Here is a 22,715-nt window from a genome sequence, read left to right as displayed (position 1 = left end):
GCTGATTTAAGAGCAAGCAGTTTACCTACAGAGTTGCTAACTGATTTCTCATCGTCGTAAACAAGCCTCTGGAGAATTACAATGGAAAGAATCTAAATAATTTTGCAATGAGCGCTTCCATGTTTAGAATGCAAAATTACAAGCCATCAGGTTACACTGAAAAATTACAGTTTCTCGGAGAGGCGCAATAAATGAGACTATTGAAGATGTCTCACCTAATTAACATCCTCTGGTATCATTCTGCTCTAAAATTACATACACAGGAATAACCACAAGGGAAACAAACAATGATTAAAAACACTTAACATGTACACTGAACTGAAATTTAGAAAGCATTCAGAAAACTCTAGTGGATGGAAGGGATCCACGTTTCACTGGGCTTGTTCACAACACTGATTTCGCACTTTCGAATGCGGGAGATTTTCCCCCAAATATTGACAGACTCCGAGGGACTCCGTTCCCTTCCTCACCTGTCATAACCTCTGAAAGACAGAGTCAAGACAAAACAGTTCCATTGTTACAGATAATGGGGCAGAATTTCCACTTTGGGCGCAATCGGTGATCCGGCCGCAAACTGTGCCCAAAATTGCACTCTTTTTGAGAAGTGTGTTTTTTTTCTCTCGAGTTTCCGTTCAAACTCATTTGCATATCACCGAATGTAAAATCTGCCATGAACCAATGCAATCGGGCAGCATTTAGAATGTTTTATTAAAATTTTGTTTGAAAAAATATTGCTTGATGTATTTAAGAGTGGTAACCTGGAGCAGTTTGATTAATAGAGCTGGAAATGGGCCTATCACAAAAAATAAGCTTATTTAATCAGAGAGCCCAGTCCACCACCTGTGAGTAACCCCATTTTAAACAACTGAGAATGACTTTAAGAAGCTCTACAGAACCATTTGCTAGTTACATTGGGGTACAGTAGTCAGTTTCTTAAATTTAAAAAAATTATATTTAAAAGCTTTTAAAAAGGTGCTTAAAGTGTCCTTGCACCTAAAGAAAACAGCTTAATTTTAAGAGCTTCCCGGAAGGCCCGCAAACAGACGCAATTAGTGGAAACTCGCCATGGTGATCCATTCGATCCGGGGGCGGGGCCAGCTTCCAGTGCGATGATTTTTAAACCAGAGCAAAGGATCGCAGAAACTCGATTTATGCTGGATGTAAATTGCACTTGAAATTCCTCGATCTTTTGTGCTGGTTTGGCCGAGTTCGGGCGAATTGCGTCGAAAAAGCCAGCACAACCGAGCGTAAACTCAGGGTTAATGGTTTGTTATCTGGTATGCAGCTACAGAAATATTGTGCTCGTGTGTCAACAAATCCAGAAATCTAATGACGGATAGACAAAAATCAGGGATCTGGAGATAGGATTGTAGGAGCAGGAGTCGGCCATTCAGCCTCTCGAGCCTGTTCTGCCATTCAATCAGATCATAATCTGCACCTCAACTCCATTTGCTCCATATCCCTTAAGACCTAACAAAAAACCTTAGAATCTCAGTTTTGAAAATTTCAATTGACCCCCCCCCCAGGCTCTACAGCTTTTTTGAGGGGAGGGAATTCCAGATTTCCACTGCCCTTTGTGTGAAGAAGTGCTTCCTGACATCACCCCTGAATGGCCTGGCTCTAATTTTGTTCTGTTTTCATTTTTTGATGGCTGAGTTCTTTTGCCATTAATATACTCAACGAATTGGAATTGAGCCAGTTTCATGAGCAAGGAGCAGCACTCCCTCAGTACTGTGCTGGAGCGCCAGCCTTGTTCTGGACTCCCCCCACCAGAGGAAATAGTTTCTCTCTATTTATCCTATCAATACCTTCAATCATCTTAAACATCTCAATTAGATCTAGAGAATCAGAGAATAGTACAGCACAAAAGGAGGCCATTCAGCCCATCGAGTCTGCACCGGCTCTTTCGAAGAGCAATCCAGTTAGTCCCACTCCCCGGCTCTTTCCCCAAAATCCCTGCATTTTTTTCTCTTTCAAGTATTTATCCAATTCCCTTTTGAAGGCTACTATTGAATCTGTATCAAGCACCCTATCAGGCAGTGCATTCCAAATCCTAACCACTCATTGCGTAAAAAGTTTTTCCTCATGTCGCCTCTGGTTCGTTTGTAAATCACCTTAAATCTGTGCCCTCTGGTTATTGACCCATCAGCTGCTGGAAACAGTTTCTCTATATTTACTCCATCTAAACCCTTCATGATTTTGATCATCTCTATCAAGTTTTGAACACCTCTATCAAATCTCCTCAGCCTTCTCTGTTCTAAGGAGAACAACCCCAGCTTCTCCAGTCTTTCTACATAATTGTAATCCCTCATCCCTGGAACCATTCTGCTCAAGGAATTACAAGCCTAGCCTGTGCAACCTGCTCAGTTTGTCCCAATTTGAGAACAATTAGTTCACAAATTCTATTATCTTTCAGAGCTGTTCTACTTTAATATAGGGCAGATTTAAAAAGGCAAAAGTGAGCCTTTCTCTTTTAAGCTTTGTAAGATGAGTATAGACAGTCTCAATCCAGTTTCGAGTAGCTATGGCAATCTCACTCAGATAGGGCACAGATTGGCCATGTGGGCCTTCTGAGGTAGACTCTATATCCTCTCCATCAGAAAGACCGCCTACTTTCACCTCCATAATATCACCCGTCTCTGCCCCGCCTCAGCTCATCTGCTGCCGAAACCCTCATCCATTGCTTTTATTACCTCCAGACTTGACTATTCCAATGTTCTCCTGGCTGGCCTCCCCTCTTCCATTCTTCTTAAATTTAAGCTCATCTAAAACTCTGCTGCCCATATCCTAACTCGCACCAAATCCCATTCTCCCATCACCCCTGTGCTCGCTGACCTACACTAGCTCCCAGTCCAGCAATGCCTCGATTTTAAAATTCTCATCCTTGTGTTCAAATCTTCTCCATGGCCTCGCCCCCTCCCTATCTCTGTAACCTCTTCCAGCCCTACAACCCTCCGAGATCTCAGCGTTTCTCCAATTCTGGTCTCTTGTGTATCCCTGATTTCCATCGCTCTTCAGTTGACGGCCGTGCCTTCAGCTGCCTAGGCCCTTAAAGCCCTGGAATTCTCTCCATAAACCTCTCTGTCTTTCCACCTCTCTCTCCTCCTTTAAGATGCTATTTAAAACCTGCCTCTCATCTGTTCTAATATTTCCTTATGTGGCCTAGTGTCAAAGTCTTGTCTGATTACGCTCCTGTGAAGCACCTTGGGACATTTTACTAAGTTAAAGGCGCTATATATGGCAGCTGATAAGGAGAAACGCTGAGAAAATTTGCAGCATGAGTGTACAACTAGTGACAAGGTGCCATTAATGCTTGTTTTTAATTTTTCCCTTTTTCTTTGTAAATAGGAGTCAACGCTTCGGCACCAGACCAGCTCAGTTTAGCTTTAGCCTGGAACAGAGTGGACATCGCTCGGAGTCAGATCTTTATCTATGGACAGCAGTGGCCGGTACAGTAGATGACTATTGTTTCGCATTTTGTTTTCTAAGCAGAACACCCACCGCCCTGAAGATGCACTACAAGTTTTACATTTTCACCACTTCATTATTTCTTAAATTATGCATATTTTCCAATTTTCTCTTCGATTCTTTTTAAGCTGGAGACATTTTCAATTGAAAGTTTTTTAGGCCTTCAATGCATACTTTGCAATTAAATCTATACTGTGCATGTGAGACAGGAAGAAACACTTCACTGCATCCACAAATATTATAGAAATGGATAGATACTCCAAGCCAGAGTAAGTAATGAAGCAACTGCAACTCATCGCCCTGACCCTGGTTGAGTGAGGGCATAACACTAACATGAGTGCAACTAAAGGGAGGAACTGGAGATTGGTCTAATGCAGGGGGGATGGGAATGAGTAGCTCAGTGATTTAAACCCAGCAGTTAGGTGTTGGCAATTGGCGAGATGTCTCTTGAAGTATTGAAAATACATCAAAGAGCAGGAGCACCTTAAAAGTCATGAGTCAACCAACTGAAGGGCCAGCACGGAGCAACTCACCAAGGCTTCATCGACAACACCTCCCAAACCCATGATCTCTACCACCTAGAAGGACAAGGGCTACAGGCACATGGGAACACCACCACCTCCAAGTTCTCCTCCAAGTCACACACCATCCTGACTTGGAAGTATATTGCCGATCCTTCATCGTCGCTGGGTCAAAATTCTGGAACTCCCTCCCTAACAGCACTGTGGGAGTACCTTCACCACACGGACTGCAGTGGTTCAAGAAGGCGGTTCACCACAACCTTCTCAAGGGCAATTAGGGATGGGCAATAAATGCTGGCCTTGCCAGCGATGCCCACATACCGTGAATGAATTTTTTAAAATTGGAGTAATCGAATATGAAGGTAACAAAAGCACGGGTAAGGGGGATGAAATAGACAGTATTGCAGAGAGGGTACAGAGTATGGAGTTTAGTTCAGGGTTAAACATGATGATGCGGTTGTACATGGGTTTTTTTTTCGGCCTGATCAAATGGGAGGGGGGAGAGATGGCATCAATGGCAAGGCTGCAAAGTTTACTGAAAATGAAGGCTTCAGTGTTCAGCTGAAGAAGTTGTTACCGATCCCAGACTTGATGTCGGTCAGGCAATGGAAGTACAAGTGGGGTTGGCAGAAGTGATAGAGAGTGAAGCCCCAATTTTAATCTAATACACCCGGCGGGAAAGAGGCAGTTTCAGGTCAAATGTCCATTTCACATCCATCCAATTTTACTCTGCATGTGTGCAGATATATGGAAGAGGGGAGGGGCCAAAAAAATCCAGAGGTGACAATACAGAGAGGGAAGATAGGCCATTGCTGGACACCTGCTGGCTGCTTTTGGACAGGTCAGGGTTGGAGACACACAAGGGAATTCCTAAGAAACTGGACAACAGAGAAGAAGCAATGGAGGATGATGGCATGGTCAACCATGGCAAGTGTAGTAGAGAGGTCAAGGAGACGAGGAGGAAATGTCACAGTCACAGAGGACTTCATTCATGACCTGGGCTAGGGCCGTTGCGATGCTGCGAGATGGGCAGAAGCCAAACTGGAGGACCTTGAATAGAGAGTAACACGAGTGATGGGCTCGGAGCCGGGAGAATACAACAAGCTCAATTACCTTCAAGAGAAAGGGAAAGTTAAAGATGGGCGATCGTTAGAGAGTCTCCAGGAAATACAGATTGATCTCCAGGACACTGTTGCGAGCAAAACACCCATGGAGAAACATCATTGTGTAATTTGTTTCACCTTTTTTGAACAGTTTTATTAGTTATAAAAATATTGTTGATTCGGATAAAGGTCATTTGATTGACAGTAAAGGATCAGCCACCAATGAGTCTATTCACTTACCAATTGGCCGTGGGAAAGTGGGGCGTCACAAGGTTGGACATGTCGGGCGACCAATGGCGGGAGTGTGTGTGGTGGGTGGGTGGGGGGTTGTTGGAGGCAGGAGGTCATGTGATGAAACCTCCAGGACTACGTCCAACCGGAGTTGGCAACCCTCGTTCTCACATATAAACAGCAGTCATCAATCCACCATCTGTCTCATACTGCTCCTTGTATCCAGTAGAATCTTTCCATTTAACTTTATTCCAATTCAGTTCTTTTCTTATATTTTTAATAATGGTACATAGTGCTTTTGTGTGTTTAATTTCAGCAGGGATGGAGACAACTCTACGTTTTCTTTTAAATTATTTTTGCAGCTTCTCTTACAGAAAGAAAAATTGTGGAACATTATTTACTGGTTAAATGGTGAAACTTTTATTTCCTGTTTCTTTGCCCTCTTCTTTAACTTCTAGTCTGGTTTAAGTTAGGAAGCATAGAATGATACAGCACAGAAGGAAGCCATTCGGCCCATCGTGCCTGTTCCGGCTCTGGTAAAGAGCTATCCAATTAGTCCCACTCACCCCCACCCCGCTCTTTCCCCATAGCCCTGCAAATTTTTCCTTTTCAAGTATTTATCCAATTCCATTTTGAAAGTTACTGTTGAATTTGCTTCCACCGCCCTTTCAGGCAGTGAATTCCCGATCATAAAATTTCTCCTCACCGCCCATCTCGCAGCATCGCAACGGCCCTAGCCCAGATCATGAATGAAGTCCTCTGTGACTATGACATTTCCTCCTCATCCTCCTTGACCTCTCTACAACACTTGCCATGGTTGACCATGCCATCATCCTCCATTGCTTCTTCTCGGTTGTCCAGTTCCTTAGGACTTCCCTTGTGTGTCTCCAACCCTGACCTGTTCTTTTGCCAATTAACTTAAATCTGTGTCCTCTGGTTACCGATCTTCCTCCCGGTGGAAATAGTTTCTCTTTATTTATTCTATCAAAACATTCTCTCTTTCTCTCTCTCTCTCTTTCCCTCTTTCTCTTTTCTAAAAATGGTGTGGTGGTAGCTTAGGAAACACCGCCCTCTACAGCTTGATATAGATTGTGTGCTCAGTACATTAAACAGTGGAAATTCTCTTGACACTGCTCCATGGCTGCTTTTAGCTGCTGATATGTTTGTTCATTGTAGGCAATAGATCGAGTCTGTCACAATTTGATAACAATATGACTCCAAACAGTGAGAGATTCCTAATATTGCTTTGGCACACAAATTACTTCAAGTCGACAACTCAGAAACAGGCCATTCGACCCAACTGGTCCGTGCCGGTGTTTATGCTCCACATGAGCCTCCTCCCACCCCTCTTCATTCTCACCCTATCAACATAACCTTCTATTCCTTTCTCCCTCATGTACTTATCTAGCTTCCCCTTAAATGCATCTACGCTATTTGCCTCAACCACTCCATATGGTAGCGAGTTCCACATTCTATCCACTCTCTGAGTAAAGAGGTTTTTCCTGAATTCCCAATTGGATTTATTACTGACTATCTTATATTTATGACCTCTAGTTTTGGTCTTCCCCACAAGTAGGAACATTTTCTCTACGTCTACCCTATTAAACACCTTCAAAATTTTAAAGGCCTCCCTCAGTCTTCTCTTTTCGAGAGTAAAAGAACCCCAGCCTGTTTAGTTTTTCCTGATAGGTATAAGGAATTGGAATTCTGCATCAAACCCATTGAAAGTAATGTACCTACAACAATAACAACAACAACTTACATTTATACAGCACCTTTAACATAGTAAAACGTCCCAAAGCACGTCACAGGAGTGTTACCGGGCAAGAATTTGACACCGAGCCACATAGGAGTTATTAGGGCAGATGACCAAAAGCTTGGTCAAAGAGGTAGGTTTTAAGGAGTGTCTTAAAGGAGGAGAGAGAGGTGGAGAGGTTTTAGGAGGGAATTCCAGTTCCACTGGAACCTAATTTTGTTCCAATGCTAAGACACTCCCCTGGATTACTGTCGAAAAGCAGTTCTGAGGGAATTGATGTGTCTGTATTTTTAAGCAGCGGAGCCTTGCATGCAACACTGTTTACTTACATGTCAAAAATGTAGTGCAGACACGAGTGAGGGACGCAGGTCAGTGATCAGATGTGTTGCACCCTGGGCTAACAGATCATGGCCCCCTCCCTATCCTTGACCTCATCGAGTGGCAAATTCCTGATTCCGCCTGTGGCGTCAGGAGAATATGCTGAGCCAGGGCCTGATGCAGATGCATGGAAAGCGTGAGAGAATCTGACAGCTAATTCCCTCTCCCTCCTTCCTCACCACCCATCACCTCACTGAGCGCCAGCATTGCTTTTCCGCATTGTCACAGAATCGGTCTTTGGACACCAATGAGAACAGGTTTCTGCGCTGTACCTAAACAGACCAGATATGTGTCTAAAGAAAGCTGACCTTAAATAAATTAACTTGCCTATTTCTCTCAATCTCTCTCTCTCTCTCTCCTTCTCATTATCTCTCTTTCTCTTTCTCAATCTATATTTCTCTCATTCTCTCTCTTTCTCTCTCAATCTTTCTCTCTCTCAGTCTCTCTCTCTCTTTCACTCTCTCTTTCTCTCTCTCCATCTCTCTCTTTCTCATTATCTCTCTTTCTCTTTCTCAATCTATATTTCTCTCATTCTCTCTCTTTCTCTCTCAATCTTTCTCTCTCAATCTCTCTCTCTCTTTCACTCTCTCTATTTCTCTCTCTCCATCTCTCTCTTTCGCAATATCGCACTTTCTCTCTCAATCTATCTTTCTCTCATTCTCTTTCTTTCTCAATCTTTCTCTCAATCTCTCTCTCATTTCCAGTGGCAATATTGGCAGATACCAGGGACCAATGGACAAATCCCTTCCGTCAAACTAATAAGAGAACAGAAATGTCACAGATGATAGCAGCAAAGGAGCTCTGCGCAGAATGAGGATTCTGCCCACAGATGACCTCACACTGCTGTGTGTAGCCTTAAATTAATACCATTGATATATTAAAATCCAGTTGAAGGCTCCACTTCCCATCACTACCAGAAATGAAAGAATGAGAGGAAGACATGATGGTCTAGAAATGGGGTTGTGTAGCGCCCGTTTTTCAAACACTACGCGACCTCAAGGCCCCAAATGGTGGGCAGGATAGTTCTAAAAAAGGAAACAAAGAACTTGTATTTCTATCGCACCTTTCACGACCACCGGACGTCCCAAAGCGCTTTACAGCCAATGAAGTACTTTTGAAGTGTAGTCACTGTTGTAATGTAGGAAATGCAGCAGCCAATTTGCACTCAGCAAGCTCCCACAATCAGCAATGTGATAATGACCGGATAATCTGATTTAGTGATGTCGATTGAGGGATAAGTATTGGCCAGGACACCGGGGGGAGAACTCCCCTGCTCTTCTTCGAAATAGTGGTGACGGGATCTTTTACCTCCACCTGAGGGCAGACAGGTCCTCGGTTTAACGTCTCATCTGAAAGACGGCACCTCTGACAGTGCAGCACTCCCTCAGTACTGGCACTAGAAGTGTCAGCCTAGATTTTTGTGCTCAAGTCTCTGGAGTGGGACTTGAACCCACAGCCTTCTGACTCAAAGGGGAGTGTGGTACCCACTGAGCCACAACTGACAGTGCACTGCATGCCATATTGGGTAAGGACAAACAAGAGGCGCCCTTTACCCACACCTGAAGCAGGCGTTAGGCTATTGCATATGCAAATAAGGGGCCTATTGCCTCTTAGAAGGTTATGTTAATAGGATGAGATGAAGTAAATACAGTGGGACAGGGCTTGTGTGGAGCATAAACACCAGTTGGACCGAATGGCCTGTTCCTGTGCTGTAAATTCTACGTAATTGTATGTAATACAGCAGAGGTATGACTCAGGGGAGTAGTTAATAGAATTTAATTTCGTAGAAGGTTACAGAACAACTCTTTACAAAGCAAGTAAAATGTATATAACCCAGCTTGAAGTGGTGGGAACATCTGGTCAGAGAGTAATTGCAGCCTCAGTCAGGCATTGTGAATAGGAGTTGCCAAACCTCCAGGATTATCCTGGAGTCTCCAGGATTAAAGTTTAATCTCCAGGACACTGCTTATAGCAACCCTGGAGAAAACTCATAGGGGGCGTGAAAAAAGCATGTCTTTTTGTTCCATTTTCTTTGAACGCTTTTGTTTATTAAAAATATTGGAGAATCATCCAATGGGGTAACCAAAAGAACAACAGTGTAGTGGCGCTTCATAATTTCCAAACATGCAGCCACTGAGCTTTGAGGCTTTTAACAATGAGTAGACGCATGTCGAAATAAAATGTTCCAAAACGTAACTTTGTCGTTAAACTGTTTACTGTAACACCTTACAAACAGAATTACAAAGCCGAACACGGTCAAAAACTGTATTGCTCCAGCCCTCAAAGCCTTTACCTTCTCTCCAGCCTCGTGGAGCTTGAACTGTAAAATGGCTGGATACCATGTGACAAGCTTAAGGACTGTACCATTATAGCAAGAATAAAGGGGGTGTCTCAGACTATACTACTGGAACAAGAAAATAGGGGGTTTCTCAATACAATAGGTCAGTCAGGTAAATTAACTATTATACTATTTAACCAATATTTTAAAGTATTTTCTTTCTTAAACTTTCATGACTCTTACATTCTGGCCCCTAATTGACTAGGCACATGAAGCATATCAATTACTCAAACATTTTTAAGAGTCATAAACTAATGAGTTCAACATATTTACAATATAAATGTCCACTTTTTTCTGTTCAGGAACCTTTCACACTGCTTCTTGTAGCAGGCAGAGCTTTGTGATCGGTCTTTCCAGGGTCGTGTAACCGCCTGCAAACAATGCAATCAGAGAGTATTTTTCTTATTACAGAATTAGCTCCTGGAATCCAGTATCTTTGTCTTAGCTTCGCAAGCACGTGGTTCCTCCCACTGTGTCCAATACTCTGGTGTATATGCTGAAGAATGAGAGTAGCAACCCGGAGGTCCTTAGAAAGGATAGCAGGATGCTTGGCCTCCTCTGGCATAGCAGATTTGTTTAGTCGCCCTCCCACCCTCAGTACTCCATCTTGCAGTGTAGGGTCCAGCTTGTAGATATGACTACCTTTCTTGATTGGAGTATTTCGCTGTAAAGCTTCGATTTCTTCTGGATATCTTTGTCTTTGACTGAAGCAAACTATCTCCATCTCAGCCTTGGCCAAATCCTCCACGGTCAATGAATTCTTACCCAATGTGGTCTTGTGCTGATGCATATATTGCTGTAGAAGCATTCTCTGCTTATCAGGGTTACTTTCAGACTGATGGATAGTGGCTCGATACTCTTTTCTCTTACCGCTCAGGTGTAGCAGCAACTCTTTCAACCTTAGAAACCATGCAACTGCTTTCCTCAACTGGTGCCATCCTGAGAAATGGTTAACAAGCTTGTTCACTGTGTCAAAGTTCTCTTTCATAGTTATGAGATTTGCTGTGACTGATCTCTTGACTTCGACGTCGTCTTCAGCAATCTGACTTGGCATATCTGGTCTTTCTGGCCATGATCTCTCTGTTTCCAGCAGATAACTTAGGCCTTGTATCCAAGTTTCACTCCTCATGAAGTTTTCAGCCTTCAATCCCCGTGAGGCTTGATCTGCTGGGTTTAATGAGGTGTTTACATACCTCCATTGAGATGGTTGTGTAGCTTCTCTAATGGATGAGATTCTGTTTGCTACGAAGGTCTTGAAGTGTATCTTCTCATTCTCTATATACTTCAGCACCATCGTGCTATCCGTCCAGAAGACAGATTCTTCTAATGGGAGCTGTAACTCTTTCCGCATCACCTGGTCAACTTTAACTGCAACAACTGCTGCCGTCAACTCCAGTCTCGGGATGGTGACCTGCTTCAGCGGAGCCACCCTGGATTTCCCCATGAGGAAGGCACAATGTTTCTGGCCCTGTTGATTTGTCAGCAAGAGGTAAGTAGCCGTGCCATAGCCGTCCTCACTGGCGTCCGAGAAATGATGTAGTTGAGCTGTCTTTGTAACTCCAAAACTCACAGGCTTGATGCATCTACTGACGTTGAAGCTAGAAAGTTGTTGCAAATCTGTCAACCATCTGAGCCATCTCTGAGCTTGACCTTCTGGGATATCTTCATCCCATCCTCTCTTGTCTCGACACAACTCTCGTAGGATCAGCTTCACCGGCAGAATGAGTGGTGCCAGAAATCCAAGAGGGTCATAGATGGAACTGACCACGGAGAGAATCCCTCGTCTTGTGGATGGTCTTTCGTTCACCATTATTCTGAAGTTGAACGTGTCTGACTCAATGCACCATTGTACACCAAGAGCTCTCTCGATAGGAAGGACATCGTGGCTCAGGTCCAGATCTTTGACTTCAGTGGCTCTTTCCTTTTCTGGGATAGAAGCTAGAACTGCTCTGCTGTTGCTTATCCACTTAGTCAGATGGAATCCTCCATTCGAACACAGAGTTCTAAGGTCTCTTGACAGTGCAATGGCATCATCTTCTGTTGACACGGACTTCAGACAGTAATCGACATAAAAGTTTCTGAAGATTGTCTCCACAGCCTCTGATGGTGCTTTGCCTTTGCCATCTTCTGCAGTTTTTCTGAGAGCGTAGCTTGCACAGCTGGGAGATGATGTGGCTCCGAACAAGTGTACAGCCATTCTACATTCCACCATAGCTTGACTAACGTCGCCATCTGGCCACCAAAGGAAACGCAGAAGATCAGTATCTTCATCAGGGATTCTGACTTGGTAGAACATTAATTCTATGTCTGCCATCATGGCAACGAGCTCTTGTCTAAACCTCGTCAAGACGCCAATGAGGGTATTAGTCAGATCAGGACCTTGAAGCAGCTGGTCATTCAGTGAAGTTCCTCTGAATGAGGTGGCGCAGTCAAACACTACATGGATCTTTTTCTTCTTTGGGTGATACACACCGTGATGAGGAATGTACCAGACCCTTCCATCATCTCTGTTCAACTGTTCCTCGGGCACTTTTACAGCATAGCCTTTCGCTATGATGTTTCTCATGAAGCCTTTGTAGTCTTCGTGAAAGTCGGGGTTCTTGTTCAGCTTTCTCTTTAGACTGATGGCGGGCTGCTCTGCTATGCAGCGATTGTTCAGCATCTTCGCGGTCTGTCTTCTCAGTGGCAAACCAATGTGATAGTGGCCATCAATGAACTGTGTAGACCTTGTCATCAAATCCATGAACTGATGGTCTTCTTGTGACATCTCTGTCTTTTCCTCACAGCTGCGTTCTGAAAAGTCTGCGTTGAACTGCTGTATCAACAGCTCTTCAATGCTTGCGCTAGAGATACAATTAACTGTTACATTTTGTCGTTGCTCCTTGTTTGACTTGTTGCCATCATCTCTCCTTACCAGTCCATTGACTACCCATCCAAGGGCTGTCCTGACTGCGTAGGGTCCGTCATCCTTGCTGTTTATCACCTGCCATGGCTCCATAGTTTTGTAGGCATTGGTTCCAATTAATAGGCCAATTTCTGCTTCAATATATGGGAGACGCACCTTTTCCAGGTAAGGCCATCTCTCCACATCCTTCTGCAGGGCTAAGTTCCCTATTCTAACAGGAATCTCCCTCTGTGTGAAAACATTAGGCAGGTCTATGAAGTCCTTCTCTTCAAGTCCACACACTTCTAAGTCTGACAGGATATAACTTTGCATTGACTTCTCATGACCCATGGTGCGTAATAGGATTTCTGTTCTTCTGCCTCTAACGTTCAGCTGTCGCATGAGTGATTCTGTGCAGAACGTTGCTGAACTACCTGGATCCATGAAAGCGTAAGTCTCCACAAACTTCTCACTCCTCTTAGACTTGATCTTTACAGGTACGATGGCAAGAATACAATCACTGTCACCGGCCCCAGTGAATCCACAAGTCTCTGGTTCTAGCGACACCAGAGCACTTGAAACAACCTTCTCGTCGGTATTGTTTTCTTCACTCTTCTTAGAGACTTGTTCTTCTTTGTGGATATGCAGCAGACTGGGATGTTTCTGAGTGCACTCTCTGCATGTTGTTCTTTGCTTACAGTTTCTACTCCAGTGCCCCTGAGAGAGACATCCAAAACATAGGCCATTGTACTTCAGAAATTCGATTCTGTCTTTATGTGGCTGTGCTTTGATGTCACTGCAGAAATCCAATGTATGATTCTTCTGGCAGAATAAACATGGCTTCTGAAAGGCATTAGCAGGCGTCACTGTGCTGCTCTTTTTGGGAGATGAGTTCTGAGACTTTTCTTCCCCAGCCTGAGTGACGATAGTTGCAAAGCTGCTTCCCCTGGAACCACCTTTCCCGAGAGTCTTTGATTCAGCAGGCTTGGCTTTCACTCTTCCATCAGTAGTCGGGCTGACATCCTGGATGTTTCCAAACAATGGGTCCCTAGCAATTTTAGCCTGTTTGTCTATGAAATTCACTAAGTCTGCAAACCTGGCTCTACTTTTCCATCTCTCCATTATCTCAAAGGCTGTTCTTCTCCATTGTTCTCTCATCCTGTAAGGAAGCTTAGAGATGATGATTCTCATAGTCGTAGGATTCTCCATCTCTTCCATGAATTCAACATCCTCCATGGTGTTGCGACATCCTATGAGAAAAAGAACATATGTGTTCAGTGCCTCCCCGTCCTCCGATCTGACCTGTGGCCACTTGGTAGCCTTTTCAATATATGCAGTGGCTATCTTCAGCTCGTTACCATAGTGCTCCTGCAGCAACTTCCTGGCTTCTATGTATCCCCGGTCCAGTCTCATGTGTTCACAGCTTCTGACCAGGTCTTGTGGTTTACCACTGGTGTACTGTCCCAGGTAGTACAACTTATCACTGCTGCTCTCTGTTTTGGAGTCAATGGCTTGTTCGAAGGATCTGATGAAGGGCTTATACTTGAGTGGGTCGCCTTGGAACACTGGTATGTCTCTTTGAGGGAGTCGAAACAGATTCTGTTGTTTTACAAGCATCTCTGTAATTTCGTTCTGACGTTGCATCACTCGGTATAGGCTTCTCTCTCTGTCTTCAGGCCTCTGGTGGTCATCAGCAGGGTCTAGTCTAGACCGTCTGACGTCTGGGGTAGCATCACGTGCTCCTGTTAGTGGAGAGGCCTCTCTTCCACGCTGTAATGCCAGGAGATGGCCTTCAGATTCTCTTTTAACTCTTGAAGGTGCCCTGGATCCAACTCTGTGTGACAACATTGACTGGCAGTATTCGTTCATGCCATCCTGTGAGCCTTCATAATCTTCATACACACTCAACTTGGCATCTGAGACCGCAATAGCTGTTTTTAGCTCCAGCTGTTCTTTCTTTGCCTGCTGTTGGGCCTGCAGTTGGGCCTCTTGGGCCTGTTGGGCCTGCAGTTGGGCCTCTTCCCGTTCAAGAGTTTGCTTCTCCACTAAAGATGCTGCACGTGCCATCAACGCTGCCCGTTCAACCTCCTCTCTCATGCGTCGCGACGAGCATGTGGTAGAAGCGACTGACCTGTGTCCAGAAACAGAGCTACCTTCTTTTCGATTTTTGCTCAGTCTGGCTGAAGTCTCTGAAATGCTATCATCTGGTCCGACTTCATCGTCATCTTTATCTTTTTCTGCTGTATCAGCATCTTGACGAATCTTTAACATCCACTGTTCCGTGGCCTTGACATAGTCCTTAATGCTGGATGATTTAAAATCAAACCAGTTGTGCTGATCAGCGTTTCCCTCTTCTTCAGACAGAAGTTCTAATACATCTTCATTGAGTACATTAAATTCTTCATGCAACTTGGAGAAATCATAATGCATTATGTCTTCAACTTTCTTAATATTAGCATTATCTTCCATGAGACAATCAATTATCTTCATTTTTCCAGTTATCTGAGCTAATTTAGCCCTCCTTGCACCTATGCTTCTATGTAACTTCTCTTCCATTGCCTTTGGGGTGAGCTTTACTTCCCTCTTTTGGCCAACAATCCTTCAGGCCGGGGAAGCTCCTCACGGCTCCATAAGGCATCAGCCATTTTACCCGCAGCTCTTATTTAGCTTCTCAATAGAATGAACAAGGCAAGTAACAGTCACTGTACCTTCGCTTTCTTATATTGTCGTCTGGCTCCGTGACCATTCATGTATACGTTCGCCGACAATTCTGTCCTTTCCTTCTTAGGGAGCTAGTTTCTGACTAATGTAGTGGCGCTTCGTAATTTCCAAACATGCAGCCACTGAGCTTTGAGGCTTTTAACAACGAGTAGACGCGTGTCGAAATAAAACGTTCCAAAACGTAACTTTGTCTTTAAACTGTTTACTGTAACACCTTACAAACAGAACTACAAAGCAAAACACGTTTAAACGAACACGGTTAAAAACTGTATTGCTCCAGCCCTCAAAGCCTTTACCTTCTCTCCAGCCTCGTGGAGCTTGAACTGTAAAATGGCTGGATACCATGTGACAAGCTTAAGGACTGTACCATTATAGCAAGAATAAAGGGGGTGTCTCAGACTATACTACTGGAACAAGAAAATAGGGGGTTTCTCAATACAATAGGTCAGTCAGGTAAATTAACTGTATTATACTATTTAACCAATATTTTAAAGTATTTTCTTTCTTAAACTTTCATGACTCTTACAAACAGAAAATGCTGGAAAAACTCAGCAGGTCAGGCAACATCCGTGGAGAGAAATTTGAGTTGACGTTTTGGGTCGAACCCTTCTTCAAAACTGGAAAGGAAATAAAATAGATCGAAGGCAGGGCTGCGATCGGACAAAAGAAGTGAAAGAAACAAAAGAAGTAAAAGAGCTAGACGAGATGGTAATAGGCTGAGATTAGGTGTAAAGTGTACTGGCAGAATGAGAGACAGCTGCCATGTAGGAGAGAGAAAAAAAAGGAAAGTGGGAGGGAGGGAAAACCCAAAACAAAGGGGTGGAAAAAAATATAAGTAAAAATGTAATAGGGGCCGAGGTTATGATCTGAAATTGTTGAACTCCGGAAGGCTGCAAAGTGCCTAATTGGAAGATGAGGTGCTGTTCCTCGAGTTTACGTTGAGCTTCCGTGGAACAATGTATCATACAATTCTCCAGGATGTCCAACACAAGTTCTCAGAGAATAGAATACAACAGCTAAAACATCACAAAATTCCAGAATTAAGCAGATATTCTTTTCCTGACATTCTCACAGTTCCTCCTCCTCCTACAATCTGCAAGTTTTTACATCCAAGGTTGGTGCCACCTAACCGCTACTCCTAGATTTATCTTGTATTCTCTGCTACTCAAGTCTATCTTGGTGTTGTACTCCAATGTGGATTTTGGCCCCTTCCCCTGGATTTTGTAATTCTTAATATAAGTCTGGGTACTGTTGGGTTTATATACGATATTGCCATATATCCCTATTGCCCTTATGTGGGGTATTATAGGATATATTGTTATATATCCCTTACGTGGGGTATTATAGGATATTGTTTTACATCTTTGCCTTGAAGACAAGTTCAAGGATTAGGAAACCTTGAAACATCTGGTTAATACTCTTTTAGTCATGAGATAATAAGGCACAATCCCTCACATGCAGTGTATATGAGAAACGTAACATAAGAAACATAAGGAATAGGAGCAGGAGTAGGCCATTTGGCCCTTCGAGCCTGCCCCGCCATTTATTAAGATCATGGCTGATCTTCTACCTCATCTCCACTTTCCTGCACTATCCCCATATCCCTTGATTCCCTTAGTATTCAAAAATCTATCAATCTCTGTCTTGAATATACTCAACGACTGAGCCTCCACAGCCCTCTGGAGTAGAGAATTCCAAAGATTCACCACCCTCTGAGTGAAGAAATTTCTCCTCATCTCAGTCCTAATTGGCCGACCCCTTATTCTGAGACTTTGACCCCCTGGTTCTAGACTCGCCAGCCAGGGGAAACATCCTCCCTGCATCTACCCTGTCAAGCCCTGTAAGAATTTTGTATGTTTCAATGAGATCACCTCTCATTCTTCTAAACTCTAGAGAATATAGGCCTAGTCTACTCAATCTCTCCTCATAGGACAATCCCCCCATCCCAGGTACCAGTCTGGTGAACCTTTGTTGCAGTCCCTCTATGGCAGGTATATCCTTCCTTAGGAAAGGAGACCAAAACTGTACACAATACTACAGATGTGGTCACTCCAGGGCCCTATATAATTGCAGTAAGATGTCTTTACTCTTATACTCAAATCCTCTTGTAATAAAAGCAAACATACCATTTGCTTTCCTAATTGCTTGCTGTACTTGCAATGTTAACTTCCAGTGATTTGTGTACAAGGACACCCAGGTCCCTCTGAACACCAACATTTCCCAATCTCTCACCATTTAAAAAATACTCTGCTTTTCTATTTTTCCTACCAAAATGGATAACTTCACATTTCTCCACATTATATTCCATTTGCCATGTTCTTGCCCTTAGCCTGTCCATCTCCCCTTAAAGCCTCCTTGCATCCTCCTCACAATTTACGTTCCCACCCAGCTTTGTATCATCAGCAAATTTGGATATATTACATTTGGTCCCCTCATCCAAATCATTGATATAGATTGTGAATAGCTGAGGCCCAAGCACTGATCCTTGCGGTACCCCACTAGTTACAGCCTGCCAACCCGAAAATGACCCGTTTATTCCTACTCTCTGTTTTCTGTCCGTTAACCAATCCTCAATCCATGCTAGTATATTACCCCCAATCCCATGAGCCCTAATTTTGTTTAATAACCTCTTGTGTGGCACCTTATCGAATGCCTTCTAAAAATCCAAATACACCACATCCACTGGTTCCCCCTTATCTATTCTGCTAGTTACAACCTCAAAAAACTCCAACAGATTTGTCAAACACGATTTCCCTTTCATAAATCCGTATTGACTCTGCCCAATCCTATTATTATTTTCTATGTACCAATACGTACCAATCATAACATTATACTCACATATCATGGACTCCTCAGGAGATCAAAGGTGTGTTGCCTTGACTGCTTATGCTAGCCTCAGCACGGCCAGATCAGAAAGCACCCCCAGGAACTCCTGTGTCTCTGCCTTTATATGTTTAATTACGTCCTCCTAATGTAATGCCATTATGTCAACACGTTGTAACTACATCTGGCTAATCTCCCTTCAACCAGTCTGTGCAATAACATCTGTTTACTCACTAATGAGAAAGCTTGGGGATCAGTGATGGTCTTCCTCTCATCTCTTCCTACTACATTCCTAATGCAAGCCTATTGATACCAGATTACCTCCCTAGAATCACTTGTCTAATTTACTATAGGAACAGGAGGAGGCCATTTAGCCCCTCGAGCCTGTTCTGCCATTCATTGAGATCATGGCTGATCTGCGACCTAACTCCATGTACCCACCTTTGCCCCATATCCTTTAATACCTTTGGTTAACAGAAATCTATCAATCTCATTTAAAATTAACAATTGACCTAGCATCAACTGCCGTTTACGGAAGAGAGTTCCAAACTTCTACCACCCTTTGTGTGTAGAAGTGTTTCCTAACTTCACTCCTGAAAGGCCTGACTCTAATTTTTAGATTATGTCCCCTAGTCCTAGATTCCCCAACCAATGGAAATAGTTTCTCTCTATCTACCCTATCAGTTCCCCTTATTATCTTGAAAACTTCGATCAAATCACACCTTACTCTTCTGAATTCCAGGGAATACAACCCTAGTTTGTGTAATCTCTCCTCATACTTTAACCCTTAGAGCCCGGGTATTTTTCTAGTAAAACTACACTGCACTCCCTCCAAGGCCAATATATCTTTCCTAAGGTGTGGTGCCCAGAACTGAACACAGTACTCCAGGTGTGGTCTAACCAGGGCTTTGTATAGCTGCAGTATGACTTCTAACCCCTTCTATTCTAGTCCTCTAGATATAAAGGCCAGCATTCCATTAGCCTTTTTGATTATATACCTGCAACATTTCTTAATCTCTTCTCATGGATGGTTAAGAACATAAGAACATAAGTATTAGGAGCAGGAGTAGGCCATACAGCCCCTCAAGGCTACTCCACCATTCAATAAGATCATGGCTGATCTTCGACCTCAACTCCACTTTCCTGCCCAATCCCCATATCCCTTGATTCTCCTACATTCCAAAAATGTATCTACCGCAGCCTTGAATATACTCAACGACTCACCATTCTCAGCCCTCTGGGGTAGAGAATGCCAAAGATTCACAACCCTCTGAATGAAGAAATTCCTCCTCATCTCAGTCTTAAATGGCCAACCCCTTATCCTAAGTCTATGGCCCTTAGTTCTAGACTCTCCAGCCAGGGGAAACAGCCTCTCAGCATCTACCCTGTCAAGCCCTCTCAGAATCTTATGTTTCAATGAGATCATCTCTCATTCTTCTAAACTCCAGAGAGTATAGGCCCTATCTACTCAATCACTCCTCATAAGACATTACACGGTTAATGATGTAGGCCTAGAAATTGAGTGGGCTTAGCGCCCATTTTGCGGCGCTAGAGGGCATTGCGCTGGACTTACAGCCGGTTTTGAAATTGACTAGGGCCCAACATCGGCGTTACACCGGTAGCGCTGCGCCGGCACCGATGACGTCATCGGTGTGCGCAGCGTCCCGGTTGCCGTGGTGACGGGCCCCAGCGCCGAAATTCAGTTGCGGCCGCCTCGCCCGTGGCAGCTGCAACTAAGACTCTGGCAACAGAGTCTTACACGACTTTGCGCCGGCGCATAAAGGTGGAGCGGCGGCCGGCCGCTTTCCCGCCGGCCGCCTGCCCGCACCTCCCTCCCCGGACTCCCCCACCCCCCCCCCCCCGCGGAACAGATGCTTCTCGGCTGCGAGCCCGGCACTTCCCCGAGGTGCCGGGCTCATTTTTGTGGCGATTTAACCGGCCAGCGGGCGGGTGCAGGCAGCTCCTCCTTAACTGAAGGAGGAGGCCTGCACTTCCCGAGCCTGCCGTACCGCATCGGGCGCCGCAGCGCCGGAATAGCGCCGCAATGCGGCGCGTAGCGCCAGTTTTCAGGCGCAAACAGCCTTCAGTAGCGCCGGCAGCCGTTTGGGCGCGGCGCTACTGAATTTTTGGCGCGCACAGCGCGACTTAGCACCGGCGCTAAATTTCCGGCGTTAAGCCCCGGCGCAGCGCAAACTCAATTTCTAGGCCGTAATGTTTCCACTGCTCCTGGGCTGGCCTTGCATAGACAAACATATGGATATATATGTTTTAAAAGCTTATTATGGCTATTCTACCTGGTACACCTATACTTACAGGTAACATGGTGCAAAAATAAAGCCCCTAAAATGTTAGGCAGTGCTGTGGGTGCCATGTTTCCGTGGGATAGATTAGTAAACAATTTATATTAGGTGCAGACAAGCTGAATGAAACTGATGCTTTCAAGTACATAGCCCCTGTGTTTGGTTCTAATTGCTCTTGCATTTAGGTGGGCTCCCTTGAGCAGGCCATGCTCGATGCTCTGGTTCTGGACCGTGTTGACTTTGTGAAGTTGCTGATTGAGAACGGGGTGAGCATGCATCGCTTCCTCACCATCTCCAGACTCGAGGAGCTCTACAACACTGTGAGTCATTCATTAAAACAGCCCGTTATTCTCAGTCCAGTTTTTTACAGCACAGCAATAATTAATGGTCTGCCCTAAAGAAAGAACCTGCATATATCTAGCGTCTTTCATAACATCAGGATGTTCTCAAAGCATGTCACAGCCAGTGAAGTACTTTTTGAAGTGTAGTAACATTGTTGTAATATATGAAATGTGGCAGCCAATTTGCAGACAGCAAGATCCCACAAACAGCAATGTTATAATGACCACATTGTAGGAATCGACAGATCCCTAACTGAAGTACTGAGGTCGAGTCAGTCCGATAGTAAAACGAAATTTAATGTAAACTAGAGAACAAACAATGGCATGCAGGAGAAACAATCAACAGGTCTTTACTTAATGCTGGCTTCACGAGCTCTGAACTGGGAACCTCCCAGTCTGACGTCATCACGTCATCACGTTTCCCGCCGTTCAGGACGTCATGTGACCAACGTGATGATGTCATCGTGCCGGTTCTGGGACCTACCCAGAACTGGCTATTTACATACAGTAAACAAACCTAGGTGCTGTAGCACTCTGTTAAAGGCAGTTATACAGGAGTCCCTTGGTGGCTTTGCCACAACATCATCTGTTTTAATGATGTTGGTTGAGTAATAAAAATTGGCCGAGGACACCAGGGAGAACTCCCCTTCTCATCTTTCAAAATAGTGGCCATGGAATCTTTTACATCCACCTAAGAGGGCAGATGGGGACTCAGTTTAACATCTCATCCTACAGATGGCACCTCTGACAGTGCAGCACTCCCTCAGTACTGCACTGGGAGTGCCGGCCTGGATTATGTGCTCAATTCTCTGGAGTGGGACTTGAATCCACAGACTCCGAGGTGATAGTGCCATCCACTGAGCCAAAGCTGACTCTCTAAACAGATTGCTAGCCGTCTAATAAAAGGTCATGTTACAGGCCTCCTGAAGGCTATTGTCACAGGCTGCCTCACCCAGCTTCACGGCACTGCCATGCAGGTTCACATAGGGATCCTATGTGACACCTCCCTCAAGGATCTGGTGATCCAGCTAATAACGTTTTTTTTTCCTTATTGCAAAGCGCGTGCAATGTTTCTGTTACTGTGAGCTCACTGGAAAGCTTCCTGATTCTCTCTGTGAATTCTGCTGACTTCAATGCATTCTCTGTTCTGTTTCAGAGACATGGTCCATCAAACACTCTGTACCAACTAGTCAGGGATGTCAAAAAGGTAGGTTGTGGCACCCTGCTACTGGTAGGTCAGAAAATGATTGTCATTCAAAAAATGTCACGTACCATTCATGTGTTAGTTTTCTCTATTCTTTCGCGGGGGAGTAGGGTTGAGTAGAATGCTTATCGGGGTAACGGCTGTCGGTGATGGGGTGCGGAACATTCTTTCTCACTACTGTCATCCAATGTCGACATCAAGCACCCCTCGGGCTGTTGTAGCATAGTGTAGCTCCCTCTATACTTGCTCCGACAATCTGCTTTAACCTCAACTCAAAATCTGACACTTCCATTTCCAACACCAGCCACTCTGTGGCCTCTTTAGTGGGCAAGGGTATCAAGGGATATGGAGCTAAGACGAGTAAATGGAGTTAGGTCGCAGATCAGCCATGATCTAATTGAATGACAGAATAGGCTTGAGGGGCTGAATGGCCTCCTCCTGTTCCTGTGAGACTGCAATTTGTTATTTGTTATTAGGGACAATCCTTTGCTGCAAAACTAGGGGCAGTTTTATGCTGTACCCATCGAGAACTGGGTTTGGACTGACCAGACTCGTTTTATGCTGTACCCATCGAGAACTGGGTTTGGACTGACCAGACTCGTTTTATGCTGTACCCATCGAGAACTGGGTTTGGACTGACCAGACTC

At 44.4% G+C, this 22,715-nt stretch overlaps 1 protein-coding gene across 1 annotated transcript in view; it reads left to right on the top strand.

Moving 5' to 3' along the window:
* Positions 1-22,715, top strand: part of trpm3 (transient receptor potential cation channel, subfamily M, member 3) — a 174,336-nt gene that overhangs the window by 71,441 nt on the left and 80,180 nt on the right. Inside the window, exons 10-12 of the mRNA XM_085992384.1 lie at positions 3,349-3,449; positions 20,709-20,843; positions 22,021-22,071. Of these exons, the coding sequence (XP_085848510.1) occupies positions 3,349-3,449; positions 20,709-20,843; positions 22,021-22,071 (287 nt within the window). The remainder of the gene's footprint in view (positions 1-3,348; positions 3,450-20,708; positions 20,844-22,020; positions 22,072-22,715) is intronic.

Source organism: Somniosus microcephalus, chromosome 1, assembly GCF_052327205.1.
Source record: "Somniosus microcephalus isolate GS21.2 chromosome 1, FLI_Smic_1.0, whole genome shotgun sequence".
Classification (NCBI taxonomy): domain Eukaryota; kingdom Metazoa; phylum Chordata; class Chondrichthyes; order Squaliformes; family Somniosidae; genus Somniosus; species Somniosus microcephalus.
Note: the sequence above shows the minus strand (reverse complement) of the source record. Positions and strands in the feature narration are given on the sequence as shown.